Raw genomic sequence first — 21,642 nt, forward strand, 5'->3', positions numbered from 1 at the left:
TCCGGGGCTTCTTCCAAGGCGGGGGGGTCTCCGCCGGCGTGAAGGTCCTGGCAGGTCGGGGAAGTCCGGGTAGTCCCCCTGGGGCATCTGGATCCGTGGTTGCTCTGGGCCGCTGGGGGCTTGCTCAGGCGGCGACAGACCCTCTGCCCTTGGCGCCGGGGAGCTCGCGCAGGCGCCTCCTCCCTGCCCGGAGGCCCAGGCTTTAATGGGTCCTGATCCCTGCCCTTGGCCCTTCTAGCCCTAGGCCCCGCCCTCTGAGGGGCGGGCCTCTGGTGTTCTGGCTCTGGGCCCGCCCACCCGGGCCTCTGCGCAGCCTCCTCTGCCTCTGAGTCAGCAGGAGGCCATACTGACTCACTACAACTCCCAAGTTCAAATCCCCATGGGCTTCTCTCAGGTCTCCTTTTTTCCCAAGACAGCCCCGCTGACTTTACCGTGCAGCTCTAAACAGGCAAAGTTTTTCATTGTTTTGCGGGCCCCAGGTCCCACCACACTTCTGATCTGAGCAGAGGGGCATTTTCCTTCCCCAGAAGTGGCTGCATTTGACCCTTAGTCTGAAGGGTCAGCAGGCATATGCTGCCATCGGACGTCGCTCCCTGAAGACCCCATTCCAAGGCAGGCGTTCTGCGCGTGAGGCCTCGTCGGGGTGAGGAGGACATGTATCCATTGGCAGTGTGACTGTTGCAGGGTGGGCTGGCCTAGTGAGGTATCTGTTCCGGTTTCGCTGCCTCCTTATGTTTTTCCAACGAGGAACAAAGCCCGACGTTCCATGTCTGTCGTGCAACTCGGCACCACAGTGGGAGTTGTGGAGTTGGCAGGGAGCCCCCTGGCGGCATCTTTGTCTAGGAGTGGAGGACGTGCTGCTGCTTCCAGGGAGCCAGGTCGGGAGCCTGCCAGCCCCACCACCCACCCTTCCCAGTGACAGTAGGAGTGCTGGATGATGTTCCTGGAATCACCCTCCTCCGACCGCCTGTGGTGCCCTGGGGCCACAACCCCTGCAGCACCATGAGGTATATAATACCAGCCCTGGACACATCGTGGGCCATGAATTCACAGCCCATGGCCTGTCCACAACTTTTGCTGACAACATCTGTGACTAAAACACAATGATTACTGGTAGCCAGCATGGATCGACTAAGAAGAAATCCTGCCTAATCAGCCCGAGTTCCTTCTCGGTCAGGGCAGCTGGTTTGGTGTACGGGGAACACAGTGGACATAATATACCCTGACGTTAGCAAGGCTTTTGCGTCAGTCCCATGTGACGTTCAAGCTAGAGAAATGTGGGCTGGGTGGCATTGCTGTTAAGTGGATTCGTGATTGGTTAAACAATTGCAAACACAAGTAACTATTGAAGGCCGGGGCCAGATTGGAAGACGATCTCTGGATTCCACAGGGAGCTGTTCTGGGCCCCTTGTGCTAGAACATCTTTGCTAATGGCCTGGGTGTGTGCTGTGCTCTGGGGAGGGGAAAAGTCAGTTAGTTGCCAGGGCCAGGCATGGTGAGAGGTCGTAGAAAGCTGGAACCACACTTGGTGCTGGCATAGGCCGTGCTTTGGGCCCCACCGTATTATCAGCCGATCACAAACTCAGCGACCAACCTTAGCATAGCAGCCTGGGCCGCATGCGGCACACAACAGCGTCACTTTACCCTGAGTCTTGTTGGCGCACATGGGGATGATCTGAGCAGGGCTGGATTGTCCGGTTTTCTATTCTGTGAACCCCTATCAGCTCCCTGCCTGACAAGACCCAAAGTGCTGTGGGAGCTTGATGTGTATAGCGCTGCTGAAATGCAGTTGCTTCTGGGGTGGAGCTTGGTAGCGAACATGCTGGAGAACAGTGACAGGAGGGGAAAACTTGCTTAAGAAGCCCAGAATAAACCTTCCATTTGTGGGTCTTTGATGACCACAGCAGTACAGAGGCTGTTAAGATCTCTGCAATATTCCCCCATGGGAAGTAGCAGGGGACTCAGGTTAAAAGAGGAAGCATAACTGCCTAAGGGCATGCTCAAACCCGGGACCTTACTGCAGGTACCTCTGCAGCTTGAGCTACAGGCTCAGGCTCAGCTGAGGCTGCAGAGGACACTTATTCTTTCTCTGTGAAGTGGTCTAGGTACCACTACGTGGGAGAGTGAACCCCACCTAGGTGTATGGGTTAACCAAGCATCAGCTGGGAACTGCTGGATGTGAGGTTATGGCTGAAGCCTGAGGCTCAGGGCTGTACCCCACGGCTTTGGCTGGGGTGTGGGACAGCACCCGAGGGTGAGTAAGTGCACCCCGGCCCATTGGCCTGCCTGGAGCTGATGGAGCCGCACCACCACCAGTGCAATGGGGGGTGCTCACCCCACAATGCAGGCGGTCGGTGAATGAGCACCGAGTGGCGCAGCCCCAGAGGGCGAAGCAGCATGAGAGCTGGGTGCCTGTCCCGTAGCAACCCCAGGGCTGGGCTGGGCTGGGCTGGGCTGAGATAGCAGCACTAGGGCAGAACAGTAAACACTGCAGCACAAAAACCTACCCCAGAGCAGGTCCAGCTGCCTTTGAGAGCCACCAGCTCACTCCTGGCTGATCCGGTTCCCAGGGAGCCCAGAGCAGCTGGGGCGGCTAAGGGGCAGGGCTCTGGGGGTTTTCTGCCAAGGCTCATGCCCCAGGCCAGGCACAGACTGAGAGACACATGTCTGCTGTCAGCAGAAACTGCCCCACTGGAGTCAGCCCTGGGCCAGAGGTGCTGTGCCAGTGGGGAGCTGTAAAACCCACTTGCTCCCCACTTCTGCTTGTCAATGCCCCTGAACTCAGCCAGGTGGCTGGTTACCTTCTGCCGTCCGAGAGTCCCTGGTGGCTGCATTTGGCTGCCTTCCAGCGATGGGGGGGGAAGCAGGGCTGGCTGATTTCTCAGGGGTAGGAGTAAGCCTCTTTCACACCTACGTCCTGGAGCACAGACCATTGACAACCATTCGCCAGTGTCCCCTGTCCTGGGTGATCTTTTCCTGTTCTGACCAGGCGTATCCCGTCTTTTGAGTGTCTGCCTCAGGTCTCCATGCCGCGTGTTTCTGGGGCTCCCTCTTTTCCTTTTCTCTTGTAGGTTCCAACTTAGGGCTTGCCTAGTGATGTGAGTGGTTGGTTTTCTGAGGGTAGCCATCTGGTCTCACTGAGCCCACGCACTGCGAGCTGATAACATCGCGTTTCTGCAGCCAGTGGCGCTGTCTTTCCTGGTTCATATGTTGTTCTGATGTTCCATGGTCCAATGAGCAGGTTTCCTGGGTAATAAAAGGGTAGTCGGCCTTGTAGCGTCCTTCTGGCTTTCACTACAGCACATCACACTCCCTCGAGATGAGGGCCCTTTTTCTCCCAGGAGTGGAATCTGTTGAACTGCCATCAGGGTTTCTGTAGCTGGGATTGCTAAGGTGCTAAACTTACACGCAACCCTCTTTCTTTCTCATCTGAGCTTGGAACCGGCCATGCCGGAGATTCTCAGGGCAGCTGAGGGTTAATTAGCTTGTGCTTGTGAGTGGGCCTAGAAGGTGGGTAAAGCTAAGCATCCTTTCTGAGGGGGAGGGATGGTATTTTCACGCAGAGTGGTCCTTCTTGTCTCTGCAGGGCCAAAATCTCTCCTCCACCCCAGTGGCTCCCCAAGGGGAGGGCAAGGCAGGGCAAAACTTCAGGTGCCGCAGGGCCGGAGCGAGTTCTGGAACAGGAGCTGTGGTGTGAAATCTGCCACGGCCCCTGTGAAATGCCACATGCAACGAGGCAACGCTGACATGTGACTCTCCCTGCACTCACCCAGAGAGCCACCTCCTCCTTGGCTTCCTCTCCCAGCACCAGAACCGCTCTTGCACTTTTTACTGATCACGAGGGAGATGGCTCATTCTGCTGCTGGAGCCAAATGTCACAAATCCACGTGCGTGAAAGCCCCAGCCCGCTCATCGTCTGATGCGCCAGATTACAGCACTTTGCTATCAAAGACTCCCCTGCCAGCCTCTGCTGAGGGCGGCTGAGATGGGAGCTCTCTGATCCCACATCTGCTCTGTGCCTGGGGCTGCTCGAAAGTACGTGGCCCTGGGTGGCCAGCATCAGCGGGGGGGTGGCCAGAGCAGCCATGCCTCCTGCCTGCCCTAGCATGGCTCTGCTGGTGGCAGCTTCTATGGATGTGGTGTGGAATCCTGCTGTCCAGCCTCTTTGCACCCCTCGACGGAGCAGAGAGGGCTGGGCTGCAGCCCAGAATGAGCTCCCGGGGGCTGGAGAGCCATGCAGGCTCTTCGCAGGTGCTAAAGGAATGAATATGAATCCTCAACCCTGTTTTGAGGTGGGCAGCCTTGTGTCTATCCATAAAGTGACTTTACTCAGTGGTTTGCAAATTAACCTAGGAGGAGTGATAGCTCAATGGTTTGAGCATCGGCTTGCTAAACCCAGGGTTGTGAGCTCTGCCATAGGGAGCAAATAGGTTTAAAACAAAAATCTGTCAGGACAGACAATAGGTCCTGCTGTGCAGGCAGGGAATTGGACTGAATGATCTCTTGTGGTCCTTTCCAACTCTGTGAGATAGGTACATCTACTTATTTATTCTGTCCCCTCCCCTCCAGCTGGTGGTGAGAAGGAATATGAGCAGGGATCTACCATCCATCAAGTGAATCCCCTAGCTGCTTGTCTGCAGGGTCATTCTCCCTTGTTTGTGTGGGAATTAGTATTTAATCATTACAGTGGAAAAACTTCAGCACAATTTCCAGATCTGAAGCAGTGGGTCTGCCCCACAAAAGCTCATCATACGTCACTTTGTTAGTCTCTAGAGTGCTACGGGACTGCTGGTTTGTTTTAGCATCAGCAGACACTGAGGAAGCCCCAACTAGATACAGTAGGGTCTCAACGTTTGCGAGGGGTCTGTGTTCAGAACTCTGGTGAATGTTGATTTTTGTTAATACGGGGTGTGCCCGGAGCCGCGGGGGAAGCGGCGGCTGCTTCCCACTGTGCAGTGGTCGGGGTGCTCCCTTGATTCCTGTTCGAATCCTTTCGTGGGTGGGATCCGGTTGGCTGTCTTCCACTCCAGAGACCTCCTCGTCTGGCACTTTTGACAATGCAGCCTAGTGGATAGAGCAGTGGACTGGGACTCAGGAGACCTGGATCCGTCCTTGGCTTTTCTGCCAAGTAACCTTGGGCAAGTTCCTTCCTCGCTTATGCCTTAGTTTCCCTGTCTGTAAAATAAGGCTAATAATACTTGTCTCCTTTGAGCCCCTTAGGTAAATGAAGGTAGGTCCACGTGTACGTGTGTGTGTGGGTGCAATGTCACTTTGGGATACAACCGGAGCAATCAAACAACTTGTAACATCAGCCCCATCAAGTCTTGCTCACCTGGCTGTAATTTTAAGGAGGTGTTTAAAGACCTGGACTCTTGGGTGTTTTTCCTGAGGGAGTCAGGCCAGCCAGCCTGGGCCGGTCAGGGTAGATTCATACTGGGACCAGCAGGAGGGGATGTGACTTGCGGGCAGAGCATGGGTGGGGCCTATTTGGGGAGGCAGAGCTTCCCCTTGCCTATGCTACCCGCCACCCATGAATCAAACAGTGGGGAGTCCTCCGTAACCCTGCCCTTCTAATGCTCCGTGTCCAGGAGCCCTGCTGCATAAACCATGCCTACAGAACAAAGTTTGGTTGATATGAGCTGCCTTATGTCGGTTTGCATCAGTCACCAGCTTATGTCGGAGTAGTTGGGGCTATACAATACAGTGTCCCATAGAGCGGGGTGCACAAAGCAGGGGGCATGCATGAAATTTCTTGGTGGGGAGCACAGCACGATCGGCCCCCTGCCGCCACAGTGTCACCAGCTGGACTCCAGTGCTATGAACAAGAAAAGTGTCCTGAATACTCTGTAGCTCCTTACTGCAGAGAGAGAAAAGCAGCAGAGATGCAGCACTTTAAAGACTAACAAAAGGATTTATTCGGTGATGAGCTTTCAAGGGACGGATCCACGTCGTCAGATCAATTAAGTGGCTCCGTCCCCACGAAAGCTCATCGCCAAATAAATCCTTTTGTTAGTCTTTAAAGTGCTGCATTTCTGCTGCTTTATTTTGCTGGAGTGCAGACGAACACAGCCACTTCTCTGTTACCACGGAGAAAGACGGCAGCCCTTCGCGTGACACATCTTACAATTTGACAAAAAAGGTACAAATTCCAATGCATCTTACCCTGTTGTGTGTCCCTGCAGCCCTGGCACAGTGTGGAACAAATGTCTCTCACACGTTGTACAGCATTTACCTCATGCCTAGTGGCCGCTTGACCAGAATAAACAATAGGTAAACTCAGCTGCTCTAAACTGACCAGCCAGCTGGACAGCTACTCGGATTTAACCAAACGAGCAAAAGAAGTGATTCCAGGGAATAACCATCTGGGGAAGGGGATGGGAAGGAGGAAGAATAATTAGAAAGAGTTAGACAATGCAACAAGAAGTCCTGTGGCACCTTACGGCTACCCCTCTGATATTAGACAATGCAGTCACTTCCACATCACTTCTGGGAGACTGATGCTTGCTTCTGGGGTCACCCAGAGGGTGGGGGATGCCCTTCTGATTGCAGGGATGAAAACTGAGGCCTGATGTAGGAAGTTTGCTAACCCCTGCCAGAGGCAGGGACTTTTATCTGCTGTCTCCAATTCTTGTGAATTTCATAGCTCTGTACTGGAGCCCTGAAACAGACAAGAAAGGTTGGAAAGAGTGGCAGGTGCCCTGCTGGGAATCCTGCAGCTGGCTCCAGCTAGAAGCCAGCTCCCTGCCCCGCAGCTCCCCACAGAGCTCCAGCAGTGCCCCTGCTCTCAGCAGAGACAAAAGTGGCATGAAATTGACAAGAATGTAAATTGCAGGGCTGGCAGGCTCTGTGCTGTGAAGTTAAGCCCTGGCAAGGGTCACAGCAGGGGCTGTCACCCCAGGGTGGCTGGGGAGCTCCAGCTGTGCACCCCACACTTCCCTGTCAGAGCCCCACAATGCCTCACTTCAGTGGGTGCAAGCATTCCTGGTGAGGATGCCCTCCACTGGCAGGAGGACAGCATGGACCCCACCCCCCCACCCCCACGCCCACCATCCCCAGCCGACTAACTTACTGCAGTGACTGGAAAATGGATTCAACCTGATTTTATTGTGTCGAGTAGACAAGCACTAGCTCTTGTGGCGGAGGGATAGCTCAGGGCTTTGTGTCATAGTCTCCTAAACTCCGGGTGGTGAGCTCAGTCCCTGAAAGGGCCTTTTGAGATCTGTGACAGGTTAGATTTTTAAAAAAACGTCTCAGTGATGGTGGTCAGTCATGCAGCGACTGGGCTGTTTGACTTCTCCAGTTCCTTCCAGCTCGATGAGCTGTCTAGCTCCCATGTTTCTTGGCCTTGTCTGTAAGCAGCTGGTGACAAGGTGGACTCTGAATCCTCACAGCACGGGGAACGCTTGGCTAGTCACAGGGAGAGCTAAACGCTTGTTGTCCTGGCCACGACAGGTAGTTTTGTTTGTTTTCTCCCCGGTGTATCCAAGTTAGAGGACAGTTATTTTTACGAGTTTGACTCCTGCTTGTTCCTCTCCACTGTGCATCGTACATTGCCCTGTGCGTGTCCTGTGCCCTGCGGAGACACAGTAGCACAGCTGTTGTGTTTTCCCCAGCATGCACTGAGAAACTGAGTGCTTGGCTTGGGTGCCTCAGCTGAATCATAGGGGGGGTTGTGAAAGGAGCAGTGTCGCGGGTGTGCTGGGTGAGTAACTAGCATGCTGGTTACTGAATGTGACGGTGCTTCATGGTGATGGGCTTTCCTCCAAGAATCTCGGCATTAAACCTCAGCGTGACCCTGTGAGGGGTGCCACTCTTATTAACCCCTTCTGCAAATGGGTCCAGACAGACTCAGGTCAGCATTCATTGGAGTGGCCTTTGATTTGGGGCTCCTAAATTTTTGGGGCTCCCACTTTGGAGCAGCTGGTCCCTGACATTCAAAGGTGCTCAGCTGCTCCAGCTCCTGCTGATTTCTCATAGCGCTGCAGGTGCTCAGAGCCTCTGAAAATCTGCACGTTCCAAGCCGTTTGGGGCTGGAACGGTCTCTGTGTTTGTGGGCTAATTGTAGGCGTGACACTGACACAGAGTGATTCTTGAACAGAGCTGGGAGCAGAATGCAGGGATCCTGATGCCCTGTCCCGTGCTTGACCCATGAGGCACGTGGATGCTTTCCTGTGGGAGGCATGAGCCATATTCACCACTGACATAAGCAGGCAGTCATCATCAGTCATGCTGCGCTAGATCCAGATTCCGGCGAGAATGGCATTTAGAGGTGGTACAAGATCTGTAGGCCTGGTCCACCCCATTTTGCAGGGGGATGCTGCTAGAATTGGTGGTGCAGTGGAGACTGCTAGACCTGGGAGTTCTATCCTGCCTAACCTCCCCACTCTGGGTTTCAGAGAAGGGGTTCTCATGAATGCCCCCCCCCTTCCCCTGCATGGTGTTCGTGCTCCCTATGTCCTGCTTCTCTTTGCTTCCTTGCAGACACCAAACTCTTGGAGAAGTCCAACATGCTGGTGCATTTCACAGGGAAGCTAGAGGCCAAGTCGGCTGAGCTCCAGGTCCCGCGGTAAGGAGAGCGTATCTGCCTTCTTCCTCCTCAGGCGTGGAGGAGGTGTGACAGCTCCGCAGAGCCAGCACAGCCAGGCTCTGTCCCCACGTCCCCCACAATGGCTGCACTGTTAGCTTTGAAAGTTGATAGGCAAGAGTAGCTGACCAGTTCCCAGGTCCCTTGTGGCACTGAAGGCCTCTGGTTAGTGGTGGCTGTCTGCTCCTGGGGGGAGGGAGGGTATGTGTGGGCGTGGCGGGGGGGCTTACACAATCGGGCCTTTCTTCCTTCCCAACAAAAATCCACTGAGTCAGCCCGGCACCCGGCTCCATAGCTGAGCGAGGGGCAGGGGGCTCAGGAAGGACAGAGCCATGCTTTCCCCACTGGCAATGCTGAGCTGCTGCTGTTCTTCAAAAGAAGTTTTTTGTGGTTTTGACCACAGGCCCTAGAGTAAGGGGAGCTTAAGCCTGGGGGCCAGGCTAGATTGCATTGTGGGTAATTAGGCTTAGACTTCCTAGATCCCCTCTGCAGCTTTCAGTTTGAGAGTGTTTTGCTTCTTCATGTCCTGCCCCAAACTTCTGTGTGTTAAACAGCTGCCATGTTCCACCCCAGAATTAGCTGCACTCCAAGAGGGGACCGAAGCGATCCTTTTGTGTGCATGTAGCTCGTGCTCTCTCACCCCACAAAAATCTGTGATCAGGATTCTGCCACCCTTCTCCCAGCAGGTCAGGGACACAGACTTGCTCTGATTAGGTAATGGTAAAGTTGCACAGTTAACCTATTTGCTCCAGTCCCTCAAGGATGAAACTCACAACTGGGGGTTTAGCAGGCCAATGCTCAAGCCACTGAGCTATCCCTCCCCCCTTGTCAAGAACACTTCTGTTCTGCAAAGAGGAAGCTTCCTGCAGCAAAGTGAGCATGAGCACCTAAGGTGCTCATCACAGCTTGTCTAGCTGGTGGGCAGAGTGTTGGTGTGGCCTTGGTTAAACACCCAGGAAATCTGCAGCATGTGCAGCACCGCATGAGTAATGATCTGTCTAGTGTAATATTAAGAGCAGTGGGAGCACTTAATTCCCTGGCTAGCACAATGATTGTCTTGGTTTAATTTGGCCATCGGCTTCACGCCTCAGAGAGCATCTTTGCAGGGGCCATTTGGCGCAGAATCGCCCCCCCCTCACGCCCTGTGTTTACGTTATGATTTGCTGCAAAAAAGCAGAAGCTGGTCTGTTCTCACTTGAAAGTGGCTGTTACGGCGTGTGGGGGTCCCCAGGCCCTGCACCCTATCCGCAGGCAGATGTGACTCTCACTCAGCAGGAGAACAGAAGGTTATTAGACAACAGGGACACAGCGTAGAACAGGCTTGTAAGCACAGAAACCAGAAGCCGTCAGTACAATCCACCTTGGGTAGAGGGGCCCGGAGAGGGTCCCCGAACCAGGCCCTGGTTCTCCTCCCTCCCTCTCCAGCCAGACCAGACTGCCCCACTCAACAGCCCAGTTCCAATTCGCACCAGCCAGGCCCCTCCTCCCTCCTGTGTCCTGTTTCCAGGGGAAGAAAGGTGTCACCTGGTTGCTGGGCTACAAAGGCCGTGGAGGGCCTTTGCTTATGTGTGAGACGTCATCACACCAAAACTCCCCTCACCACTATGCGCTAATGCTGTGCCTAGGGAAACTGAGGCACCACCTGGTGTTACTGCAGGACAGTAGGAAACACATGCAACCCAACCAGGCTCTGATTTCAAATCTGAAATGCAGGAAGCAAGAGAAATCATTACTCTCTTTCTTGCTCACTGCCCCAGCGGCGGTTCCCCTCTGCCTCAAGGATTTGCCCCTGCTCCTGGGGAAAACTGGTTTTCATCACCCTTGGGTGCAGGCTCAACAGGTGCATCTCAGACCTGACTTTGGCTTTGGAACCTGCTCTGTTCGCAGGCCAGGGCAGGAGACTCCTGGCTCCGTGCTGGACCCGGCCACTGGCGCTGCAGATGGGCTGAACACCTTGGAGAGACAGCACCAGAGAGAAATTGCAGGAGTGAAAGACACCAGTGGGGAGGTACGGTACTGGCTGGCAGCATAATGCTGGGAGGGGGAATCAAACCTGGGGTCTTTGCAGCTCAGTGCAGGAGCCTCTGGAGGTGGAGATAAAAGCCAGCTGGGCTGTCGGGGAGTTTAATGCTTTCCCTCTGTGCGTGGTCCGCATGCCCCTGCATGGGGCAGTGACCAGCACCCAGAAGTGTGTGGGTTACATCAGTGCTTGCAACACCTACCACAGCAGCTGGTGCCCCGGGGGACTGTCTGCATTTCCGGGAAGCTCGGCCTGGTCAGGGTCAGGCTTCTGGAGTTCGATTTTGTGCGCCTAGTAGCGACGCGCAGGGCGGGTCTGCGGGGCAAGGGGGGGTCAATAGGCGAGACTCTCCCGTCAACCTCCCTCTGCGGGAAAAGCCAGGTAAGCCGATTGCAGATAAGTTGCAATTGCTGTAGCTAGAATGACAGCTCTGCAATCGACTCACCTGCCTGGTATAGCCCAGTCCTAAGTCGGGTTGACAACACTGTCTTTCCTTAGCCTGTTTCCTTAGCCCCGGCATGGGCGTGGACGGCCATGGGCTTGGGCGGGCGCAGAGCATGGGGCAGGGGAGGAAATCCACTCCCTGCAGCAGCCAGCCTGCTGGGCCCCAGCTCCGGGAGCGAATAGGGCAGCACTGAAGGCCAGGGGTCAGGAGGGGAGTGAAAGATGCACCCGTGAGCCCAGCTCCCTGCGGAGCTCAGCCCTGGAGCACGGCCCCGTCTGCTTTCCCTGCACAGTGTCTCTCTGGCAGGGCATGTGGCCGGGCTGCGTGGTCTGGAACTGTGGCAGGGCTCTGCTTAGCGGGCATGGGGGGCTGGGAGTCAGCACTCCCAGGGGGTAGCCTCCCTTCTCGCAGAATCTCTGCCAACATCCCTGGCCGAGGAGCCATAACCACAGCAGTGGGGGAGTGAGGTGGGCAGGAGCCTTGTCCCAGCCAGGGCCATCTGCACAGAGCCCTGTCCACGTCCTCTGCCAGACAGGGCCGTCATCTGGCTCCAGCCTGCAGCATGGCCCCATCAGGTCCCCCACCCACACCTGATAACTTTCTTGGCTCCCCTCCCCCAGTTTGGAAATCTGAGCCATAGGACTGTGAGTTGAGTAAACACGGGACTGATTTTACACACTGGAGATCCTTGGCAGGCAGGGAATTAACGACAGCAGTTTTGCCTAATGAGAACATTTGGAATAGATTGAAGTCTGGGGTAAAAAGTTGGCAGCCCTGTACCCTGGGGTAAAAAGGACTGTGGGCAGCCCTGTGCCTTGGTCATGCTACTACAGGTTGAACCTCTCTCATCCAGCACCCTCGGGACCTGACCGGTGCCAAATGAGAGAATTTGCTGGATGACAGGAGGTCAATATTGTCTAGCACATTACCAACACTGCCACTGCTTCCAGGGCTCTTAGGACACATTGGAACAACTTAGAACACTTAGGACAACATCGAAGTAGGGCATGTGTAGACGATCCGCATCCTGCTACGTCGAAATAGCGGGGTCCTCCATGGCAGCCATCAGCTGAGGGGTTGAGAGACGCTCTGTCCAGCCCCTGTGGGGCTCTGTGGTTGCTGCGTGCTGCAGCCCTTAGCCCAGGGCTTCTGGCGGCTGCTGCTGCTGCTGCTGGGGGTCCATGCTGTGAGCACGGGGTCTGCATCCGGTTGTTGGCTCTGTGGATCTTGTGCTCTGCAGGCCAAGTGTGTCTGGCAGGGGCCCTTTAAATGAGCGGCTTGGGGCTTTGCTGGCCCCTTATTTCGACGGGGAGCGCTTGTGTGTGGATGCTCCACATTTCCTTCCAGGGCGGCTCCTTTTGACATTCTCCGTTGCTACTTCGACATTGAACATCGATGGCACCAGCCCTGGAGGATGTGTAGACGATACGCGTCGAAGTAGCCTATTTTGATGTTCTTATGTCGAAATAGGCTACTTCGACATAGTGTGCTAGTGTAGATGTAGCCATTTAGGGGTAAATTACAGCTAAATAACAGCCCACAACACTGAGAGCCAGGCCTGGTGACTGGAAACAAACTTTAAGGGACTGCGGGAAACTCAGCCATGCCCAGGATAAGTGGTCGTTCGGCTAACTAAAATCCTGCTGAATTACAGCTGTTGCTGGATGAGACAGTTCTGGATTAGGGACGTTCAACCTGTAGCGAGCAGGGTGTGGTATCGCAGAGGACTCAGCATTGCATAAGTTATACCACTGTGCTGGAGATCCAAAGGCAGTCCGGCTATGGAGGCTGTAGGTAGGCAAGCAACTGGGAAACCCATTTGCAATTCTGGCATCTAGAAAATAACTCTGTCTAAAAGCTGCTCCAGACTTTGTAGTTTATCCCTAAAGATCAGAAATTAGTCTCACTTGGAGATGGCTTGTGATGAGAACATACCCCAGTTGTCGGTCCCGGGTTGGTAGAGCGACGTGGCGGGACTGGGAGGATAATATCTTCTGTTAGAGCGACTCCTGGTGGTGAAAGAGACAGGAGTTTGGTCCAGTAAAAGATAATCTGAGTGCTGTTGTGTTAATGTGCAGCCAAACAACTCCATCTCTCCTAATTCTAGTATCCCACGGCACACACCACAATCGCAGGTGAAGCTCTGCCACATGTTCTTCACAGCCCTAGAGAAAGCAATGCCCATGCCTGTGCGTTTCTCTTTGGAAGATCACCTAGCCTTTGAAATCTCTCTCTCGCTTGCAGTTGGCCTATCAAATTTTTGAACTGAGCAAATTACTCAAGGCCAAAGAGTGTGAACTGCAGGAGCAGAAAACAAGGTAAGAGTACCCCAAAGCTCCTGGATTCACCCGATTGAAGACGGCTTCCTTCCCACCCGCCTCTCCCAGGGGCTGTTTTATATGGACAGCTGTTTATTTAACCAGCATGAGGGGTCAAAACTGGCCCCTCCTTCCTCTGCAGACCTCCCCCTTGGTTGGAATCACAGTCCAAGTGGCCCATGTTACTAGCAGTGCATGTTTGCAGGGCGAGTAGGAGTGAACAGTAGAGATGACCAGCGAGCTGGGTGTGTGGCAGAGAAACGCGCATGCCTAGCGCTAGGCCAGTTACCTGCCGTTTAGCCACTCTTATACGTTTCCCCGCACTGCCTGATTCAGGGTAGATCTGAGTCTGCTATAGCTCCTTGCTAAGGGAGTTGAGCTTTTAGCTCAGCTGCAGAGGTCTGTCCTCTGCTCTGCAGGCCCCCAGTTCAATCTTACCAGACTAACAAACCAAATTAGCGAACGCCTCAGTTGGCAAAGGCAGATCGTAGCACACGCCACTGCAGGCTGGTTTGGCGTTGGGAACTCTGTCAGCAACACCGATGTCTTGGCACAATGAGCGGAGGAAAGGGCCTGTCTCCAGTCAAGGCTGGCAGAGGCGGTAACATCCAACACCCGTGGAGGACAAGACTAATCGAATAATCCTGAATGGTTTAAAGGATCTGTTCAATTCAGTACCTACCTCACTGAGTAGCCAGACTACCCAGACTGAAGGCTAGTTGATCTGTTGTTATTAAATGGTACTAAATTCCTGGCATTGATCAAGGGGGTAGATGCTCTCATCTAGGTTCTCTCTCTCATGATGCTGTCTCTTGGGTGGGCCCAGGTTGGGGTCTCTGAGCGGGCAGCTATCTGAGCTGGAGGCAGAGCAGCAGTGGCTGGAGAGCCAGGCGGAGGCTCTGGGCCGTGGGAACAATGCCCTGAAGAGAGATTACGACGTGCTTCGTGAGCGTTACCGGCGCCGGGAGAGCGAGCTGCGGCGAGCGGCCGAGAAGGGGCAGGAGCTGCTGGGGAGCCTGGTGCAGATGAAAGCGGAGGCTGCCGAGCACCAGAACGAGAAGAACGAGAGGTGGGTGGCGGGGCTGTTGCCGCCCAGGGTGCTAGAGAGGTTGGTGGAGGGCGCAGGGCGTGCAGACCCCGGGCACGGCAGACGAGAGCTGATGGGGGTGTGACTGAGCAGGGCAGGAGGGAATTTTGGCCAACCCCACTACAGCGGAAGGAGGGATCGGAGCAGAGGCCCACAGAGAACATGCACAACTCTGCTCACAGCCCCTGCAGCTCCGCCTTTGCCAGGTCAGAGTCCTGGAGCGGGGGGATGTTTTCACACCGGGGTGAGCGAGCTCACGCAAGTGTGAATGCCCTGGGGTGACTGGCCCTATGCTGTGCAGCATGGTGGGGGAGAGCGGAGCAGCCCCCTCAGCAATGACAGGAGTCACTCATGGAGGCCTATGGGAACCCCTGGGGTGGGATTTCGCAGCTGTCCTAAAGGCCAGGGGATGAGGCTGTCAACGTGCCAGGAGCCTGCCCTGTACTAGCTGTCTGGCGGAGCTGCATGTCTGACTCCATCCCCCTAGAGTCTGAGCGCCTCCTGCTCTGTAATGAACTTATTCTCCCAGCCCACCAGGGGCAGGGCAGGGCTTTATTCCTGATGGGGAAACTGAGGCAAGGGCGGTTACGTGACTGGCCGAAGGTCACAGGGGCAGCCTGTGGCAGACCAAGGCCTTGACCCAAAGGTTCCCATGTCTCAGGCTAGTGCCCTAACCACTAGGCCATCCCCCCTTTTGAGTCCGGCTCCTTCTCCTGGTGGAATCGGCCTGGTTCTCTTGCCCTGTGTTACGACTTACATCCACGCAGCTGCCAGCTAAGTTGCTTCCCATGCAGCTGCCAGAAGCCCCAGTAACATCAGCAGCTAAGGGAGGTCTCCAGTTCACACAGCAGAGTACCACGAGGCACAGTCAAACCGTGGAAGTCGTTGCCAGGCGGTGCAATGACAGACCAGACCGTAACTAGGGTAAGACAGGGACTAGATCAATCCACGGAGGATAGATGCGGCGACGGCTGTTAGCCAGGAGGGGCCAGGGTGGAATCCCTCACCTCTGTTTGCCAGAAGCTGGGAATGGGTGACGGAAGGTGGATCGTGGATGGTTGCCTGCTCTGTTCACTCCCTCCGGGGCCCCTGGCTTTGGCCACTGTCAGAAGACAGGACGCTGGGCGGGGAGGCCCGTTGGGCTGACCTTGTACGGATGCTCTTAGCTTCGGAGCTGCTGGCTGTGCATTCTGCGCCCCGGGGGGCGGATGGGCGTATACATGTGCAGACGCCCTCCTGCACGTGGCCAGACGTGCTGCACGTGGACGTGCCCGACCCTGCTCTGGGCGCTGACGACGGTGGGGATTTTGAGCGGTTCTCCCTCTGTGCCTCCGGCTCGGCGGCCGCTGGTGGGAGCAGGTGAAGCAGCATGAGCGTGGACGGGAGGCAGCTGTCCGTACCCCTGCGCTCTGCAGTCCGGATGCCGCCTGTGCGCCGTACTAGCGCTCACACCTTGGCTCAGCCTGGGGCTGCGGCATGAGGGTTAGGCCAGGGAGGGAGAGTTCCCAGCTGCAGCCCGGCAAAGGGGCACACAGCCAGCAAGGGCCAGTGCTGGTGTATCCCTTTAAGCTGAGCGCCTGGATGGCTACCCAGGTGAGAGTCGCACGCTGCCCTGCTTAGCAGAATGCCCACAACGCTCCCTCCCGGCAGCCTGTGTGTCTCCCCTGCTGGGGCACATCTGCACATGCCTCGGTGCGCAGAACAAAATTTATTGCGCCCACAAATGGAAGAAGTGAGAGGCTGTGCGTCTCCCCACCCCTTCTGATTACTTGTCCGTCCCTGCAGGGCGAAGCAAGCCAGGCTGTGCCGGGAGCTGAAGAAGGCAATGAAGAGAACCGTCAGTATTGATGTGTGAGTCGATGGGCCGGGGGTGCTCGCGAGGCGGTGGGACAGACCTGTGCGCGGCTGCGGCTCCCAGGAGGGCTGGGGAGGTGTGGCCAGGCAGCCCTGCCGAGAGGCGGGATGTACCGGGCAGAGGGAACATTGCGTGTCCCAAGGGACGTCATCGCAGGCCCGTCACGTGAGCCTGCGCAGGCGAAGAGCCCAGCCAAGCGAGGAGGGTTGGGACGGTGCTGACAAGCGACAAGTCTTAGGCTGTGGGTGTCGACCTCCTGAAGGTTCCCCTGCAGTCGTCTTTTCCCTGGGCGTGGTTCCCTGGGGTGTGGCTGCCCCTTAGCTGCGTGCAGTTGGCTCTCCTGCCCCCTGCTCTCTCTCCCCTTCCTGGGAGGCTGCATTGGAGTTGCTGGGAGGCTTTGGGCTTTGGCCTGAGCTGGCGGAGAGAAGCTCCTTAGCGCGGCACGAAGCCCTGCTGCCGGCGTGTGCCGTTTGCCGTGGCAGTCAGACCTCGTGCCGAGCAGGGCTTGCCTCGCCCCACTCCAAGCCCTGCAGCAGCACAACAGCGCCCAGGAGTGGCAGGAGGCATAGGTCACCCGCCGGTTCTTCCGTTGGCCTCCCGCTGCCTGCTCTGGGTCGGCTCAGCTCCATCGCTGGGGCTGGGGAGCAGTTCGCCCCCCCCGAATGGCAGAGTTACACTGATGTCCGTTCCCGGCACGGCTCCGCCCTCGCATTGGCCGCAGCCGTCGGGGCTCAGAGACCAGCTGGCCGGCCCCTCTTGCATGGTGGTGACTGCGACTCTGTGGAAATGTGACCTTGTAGCCGACTGAGAAGCCCTGGTTCTCTGGCCATGGACCTGATTTGACTTGGCCTGTGGAGTGGGGCAGGGGGGCCTCTCTGGAGAGCTACTAATGAAGCCTCCTGAGGCTGAGACTGCCCCTGTACTGGGCATGCTTTAGATCAGCACCAGGCAACCACAGGTAGTAAGTGGGGTGCATGAGCGACCCCCCACCTTCATCTTCACACTGTCCTGGCTCCCCTCCGCCGCCCTCCCAGAGCCGGAACACCGCAAACAGCTGTTGGTGGTGTTCCGGCTCTGGGAGGAATGGGGCAGGGTGTAAATCAGTGGATTCACAACGCTCTGACAGTGCAGGGAGGGACGGGAAGGGGCAGGATGTGTGGGGCTCCAGGGCCCCAGTGGGCAAGAGGCACGTGGGGGATGGGGGCAGAGAGGGGGCCCACAGGTTGCAGGTGGACCTCACTGCCTTAGATTGTCTGCACCTCTGGTCCCTGCCCAGCTGTCTCCTGGCCAAATAACAGAAATCAGAAGCGGAGAAATGCCTGTACCCCATCTAGCCCCTGCTCCCAGGCCAGTGTTTCTACCAATATTGGCTCCTGGGGTACCCAGGGAGTGATGTAGAGAAAAGCGGTAACAGGGTGACTCCCAAGCGCTCTGCTCTGGGCTAGGCCAGCCCTGTTCTGGCTGTCAGTAGGCACACCCAGGCTCTTGAGTCCGCTTGAAGCATTTCCCTGTGATGTCCAGCCCCCAACACTGGCTGCTCCTGGAAACCTTCTGCCCGCAAAGGTGCAGCATCCCCCTGTTCAGTAGCTTTACCTTAAATCACCAGTCCCACATCACACACAGCTCCTGTACTAAAACCCACGCGGGGCTGTGTAAGAAAAGGCAGCGATTTGAGTAGGAACCAGAGAGACAGACGCCTGCAGACAAATGGTTACAACACAAACCAGAACCACAAAGCACCAGCTCCTTCTCTACCACTACCAATGGTCCCCTGGCACAAGACATCTCCTCCGAAAGGGGTGTGGAGGGCCTCTCTCCACCTTGTCTGTTGTCTGTATTCACAGGCTGGCAGATCCCTGTCTGCTGTAAGATCCTTTTTACCCCCGTGTGACTTTGATTGTTGGCTGTGGTTGCAGGTGGTTTTCCATTGCTTGTTTCAGGATGGGGGACTGAACCACCAAGTCATATCACTGCCGGGTGACGCTTTGTTACCTTTATCAGAGAGGTAGCCGTGTTAGTTTGTATCTTCAAAAACAACAAGAAGTCCTGTGGCACCTTATAGACTCACAGATATTTTAGAGTGGGTCTTTGCCCACGAAAGCTGATGCTCCAAAATATCTGTTAGTCTATAAGGTACTACAGGACTTCTCGTTGTCCTTGTTACCTTGAGACCATACTGGCATTAAACTTCAGCGTAGCTCCAGTCGTACCCACCCCCGAAACGATCACATATGTGGGTAAGTCACACGCTTTCGATAGAGATCGTACAGTGCACATTAAACCCTTTACAGGTAAATATCCTGCAAGGAACAGATTTGGTGCAGCGAGTTTGCCAGGTCTGAGATGGGAATGGCTTGCCAAAGGGCATTTCTGTCCCAACAGTCAAGCAGTGTAGCTGGGCTTTCGTTGGTATTTTGCCAGGAGAAGCTGCCTGTATTCTGGGAGTACTTTGCCCATATAGCACCAAAGATGTGGGAAGTCAGGGTGCCCCCCATGCCTGGGGGGTGGTCAGGCTTCCGGGTCCTCCAGCCCTGGGTCCTGGCCTCTAGGCAGCCCCTGTGGGGTCCTCTTAGCCCCACATGCACTGTCAGCCCTTCAGGGTCCCATCACCTGCCAGCCCCATGGGCTCTGCTGGACATTGGGTGCCCACTGGCCCTGCCCTGGGCTCCACAGCCTACTAGCCCTGGGGTCCTGTCCCCTGCAGCTGCCCCCAGTGGACCCTGTTGGGGCAGTGAGTGTTGTCAGTTCTCCCAGACTGGAAGGACCAAGCACCATTTGCAGCAATGAGGTCTGATCCAGGATAGTTGGCACCCAGTCTCAACAGGTCCAAGGGGGGGTGTATGTGCAGCTCAGCCCCCTCACCCCAGCCAGAGCTCCAGCACCACTCCCACGCCAGCGGTGCCAGGCACGGCCCGAGCGTGGGCACAGCTGTCTCAGCAGAAAGGGAGGTCTGTTGGTAGATGTATCTCAGGGCATGATGGGACTGAGCTCTGCAGTCACCCCAGCTGCCTTCATGCCAGAGCACTGCCCCAGAACCGGCCTCAGGCTCTAAACCCAGCAGGCCGCCGGCAGACAAGCCCTCGGGAAGGCTTTGCTTACCCAGCCCCCGCGGGCTGGGCCCCAGGCTTACACGCTGCTGCGTTCCCCTTGCAGGGAATCAGACGAGGTGATGCCAGCAGAGGGGAAGGTGCCCACCGGGGAGCTGGTGGAACTGGAGGATGGCGAGAAGCTGTGGAAACGGCCCTTCAGGTAGGAGATGCTGCCTGACATGGTGCAGAAATTGGGCACACACATGGAGAGACACAGCCAGAGCATCTCAGGGAGGTCCCTGGCCTGGCCTGCAAGCCCCGGAGGTGATTGTCTACTCACAAGGCTCGGTTCTGGGGCCGGTGTTATTCAACATCTTTATTAATGACCTTGATGAGGGACTGGGTTGCACCCTCAGCAAGTCTGCGGATGACACAAAACTAGGGGGAGAGGTAGATTCATTGGAGTGTAGAGAGAGAATCCAGAGGGACCTGGATAAATTGGAGGACTGGGCCAAAAGAAATCTGGTGCGGTTCAATAAGAAGTGTAGAGTCCTGCACCTGGGGCGGAAGAATCCCAAACATTGTTGCAGGCTGGGGACCGACTGGCTCAGCAGCAGTACAACGGAAAGATACCTAGGGGTTATGGTGGATGAAAGGCTGGATATGAGTAAACAGTGCGCCCTTGTAGCCAAGAAAGCTAACGGCATACTGGGGTGCATTAGGAGGAGCATTTCGAGCAGATCTAGAGAAGCAGTTATTCCTCTTTATTCGGCACTGGTGAGGCCACATCTGGAATATTGTGTCCAGTTTTGGGCCCCCGAGTATGAAAAGGATGTGGATTTGCTGGAGCAGGTTCAGCAAAGGGCAACAAAAATGATTAAGGGTCTGGAGCACAAGACCTATGAGGATAGGCTGAGGGATTTGGGCTTGTTTAGTTTACAGAAGAGAAGACTTAGAGGTGATTTAATAGCAGCCTTCAACTTCCTGAAGGGAACTCTAAAGAGGAGGGTGAGAAATTGTTCTCAGTGGTGTCAGATAGCAGAGCAAGGAGTAATGGTCTGAAGTTGAAGAGGGTGAGGTGTAGGTTAGATATTAGGAAAAACTTCTTCACCAGGCGGGTGGTGAAGCACTGGGATGTGTTGCCTAGAGACGTGGTGGATTCTCCATCCCTTGAGGTTTTTAAGTCCCGGCTGGACAAGGTCCTGGCTGGGATGACGTAATGGGGGTTGATCCTGCTTGAAGCAGGGGGCTGGACTAGATGACCTCCTGAGGTCCCTTCCAGCCCTATGATTCTGTGATTCTGTTCCCAAGAACATCTCTCCCGGCCAGGCCTTGCTCATCCATTGCCTCCTTTTCTGTTTGGCTTTCGCTGCAGATCTGCGTCGGCCACATCCATGACTCTGGCCCGGTGTGTGGACGTCTTCAAGGGGCTGTTGGAGTAAGTTTGCCTTCGTGTGTCCTGCGTTGCTGGGGGCCCGCGATTTAATGCACTTCCCAAAGGTCTGGGTCCTTCCCTTCCTTTACCTCCCCCCAGCCCTCTCCCACCAGACTGCTGGTGTAGCAGCGTCACCTCTGCTCTGACAAGGCTGGCTGGGCCAAGCCCTGTGTTCCCAGAGATGCTGCTGTTGTGACCTGGGTCTGTTCTCGTTAGTTTCAGGCTGAAGCGAGGGAAATCCCTCAGCAGCGGCTCGGAGGCGCGCTACCACTCCATGCCCATCTGCTTTGTCGCCTGCCTGCCCTCCCGAGTCAGCGATGTCCAGGTAACGGCTCGGAGACATGGGGCAATCTGATCAGCATCTCGCTTCTCCTCCCACAGCCTCCTCCCGCTCCAGGCACCACATTGCCACACTGCCCAGCAAGAATCACACAAGCCAGTCCCTCGCGCACTCCAGCTTCCCTTGTCCCACGACCAGCGTCCTCCTCATGCAGCTGCGAGGTTATGTAAACCAGTCTCACCAAATCCACACAGGTTCTTCCAGTCCCAAAGGCCCAGCCACATCCCCAGGTCAACGTCTACTCAGATCTTACCCACCAGAGCACATTGTGCCTGTCCTTTAGGATCTAAACTCTAAGGCCATGTCTATACTTGGTAAAAACTTGGAAATGGCCATGCTCATGGCCAAATCGGAGAATGCTAATGAAGCGCAGAAATGGTAGCTGATAGGAAGAAGGGGATTTCAGTGTTTGCAGGGTCCTTTCAAATAGGACCCCCATGTAGATGAGCCACGCTTTCAAAGCACCGCAGCTGGCGGCATGCTAATGAGGCTCTGAATATTCATTTCAGTGCTTCGTTAGGATTCTCCG

At 55.7% G+C, this 21,642-nt stretch overlaps 1 protein-coding gene across 3 annotated transcripts in view; it reads left to right on the plus strand.

Annotated features, from left to right (window-relative positions):
• Positions 1–21,642, plus strand: part of ATG16L2 (autophagy related 16 like 2) — a 62,099-nt gene that overhangs the window by 11,214 nt on the left and 29,243 nt on the right. For 2 of the 3 annotated variants that reach the window (XR_012642362.1, XM_074975657.1), the window contains exons 2-9: positions 8,482–8,566; positions 10,472–10,592; positions 13,294–13,367; positions 14,194–14,436; positions 16,240–16,305; positions 19,463–19,558; positions 20,714–20,776; positions 20,990–21,098. Coding sequence is in view for 2 of the 3 variants with exons in the window: in XM_074975657.1 (XP_074831758.1) it covers positions 8,482–8,566; positions 10,472–10,592; positions 13,294–13,367; positions 14,194–14,436; positions 16,240–16,305; positions 19,463–19,558; positions 20,714–20,776; positions 20,990–21,098 (857 nt within the window). In the remaining variant the exon portion in view is untranslated. Of the gene's footprint in view, positions 1–7,047; positions 7,853–8,481; positions 8,567–10,471; positions 10,593–13,293; positions 13,368–14,193; positions 14,437–16,239; positions 16,306–19,462; positions 19,559–20,713; positions 20,777–20,989; positions 21,099–21,642 lie in introns of those variants that run through there. The other variant, XM_074975792.1, reaches the window with a different exon arrangement.

This window comes from Carettochelys insculpta, chromosome 1 (genome assembly GCF_033958435.1).
Source record: "Carettochelys insculpta isolate YL-2023 chromosome 1, ASM3395843v1, whole genome shotgun sequence".
Lineage (NCBI taxonomy): Eukaryota > Metazoa > Chordata > Testudines > Carettochelyidae > Carettochelys > Carettochelys insculpta.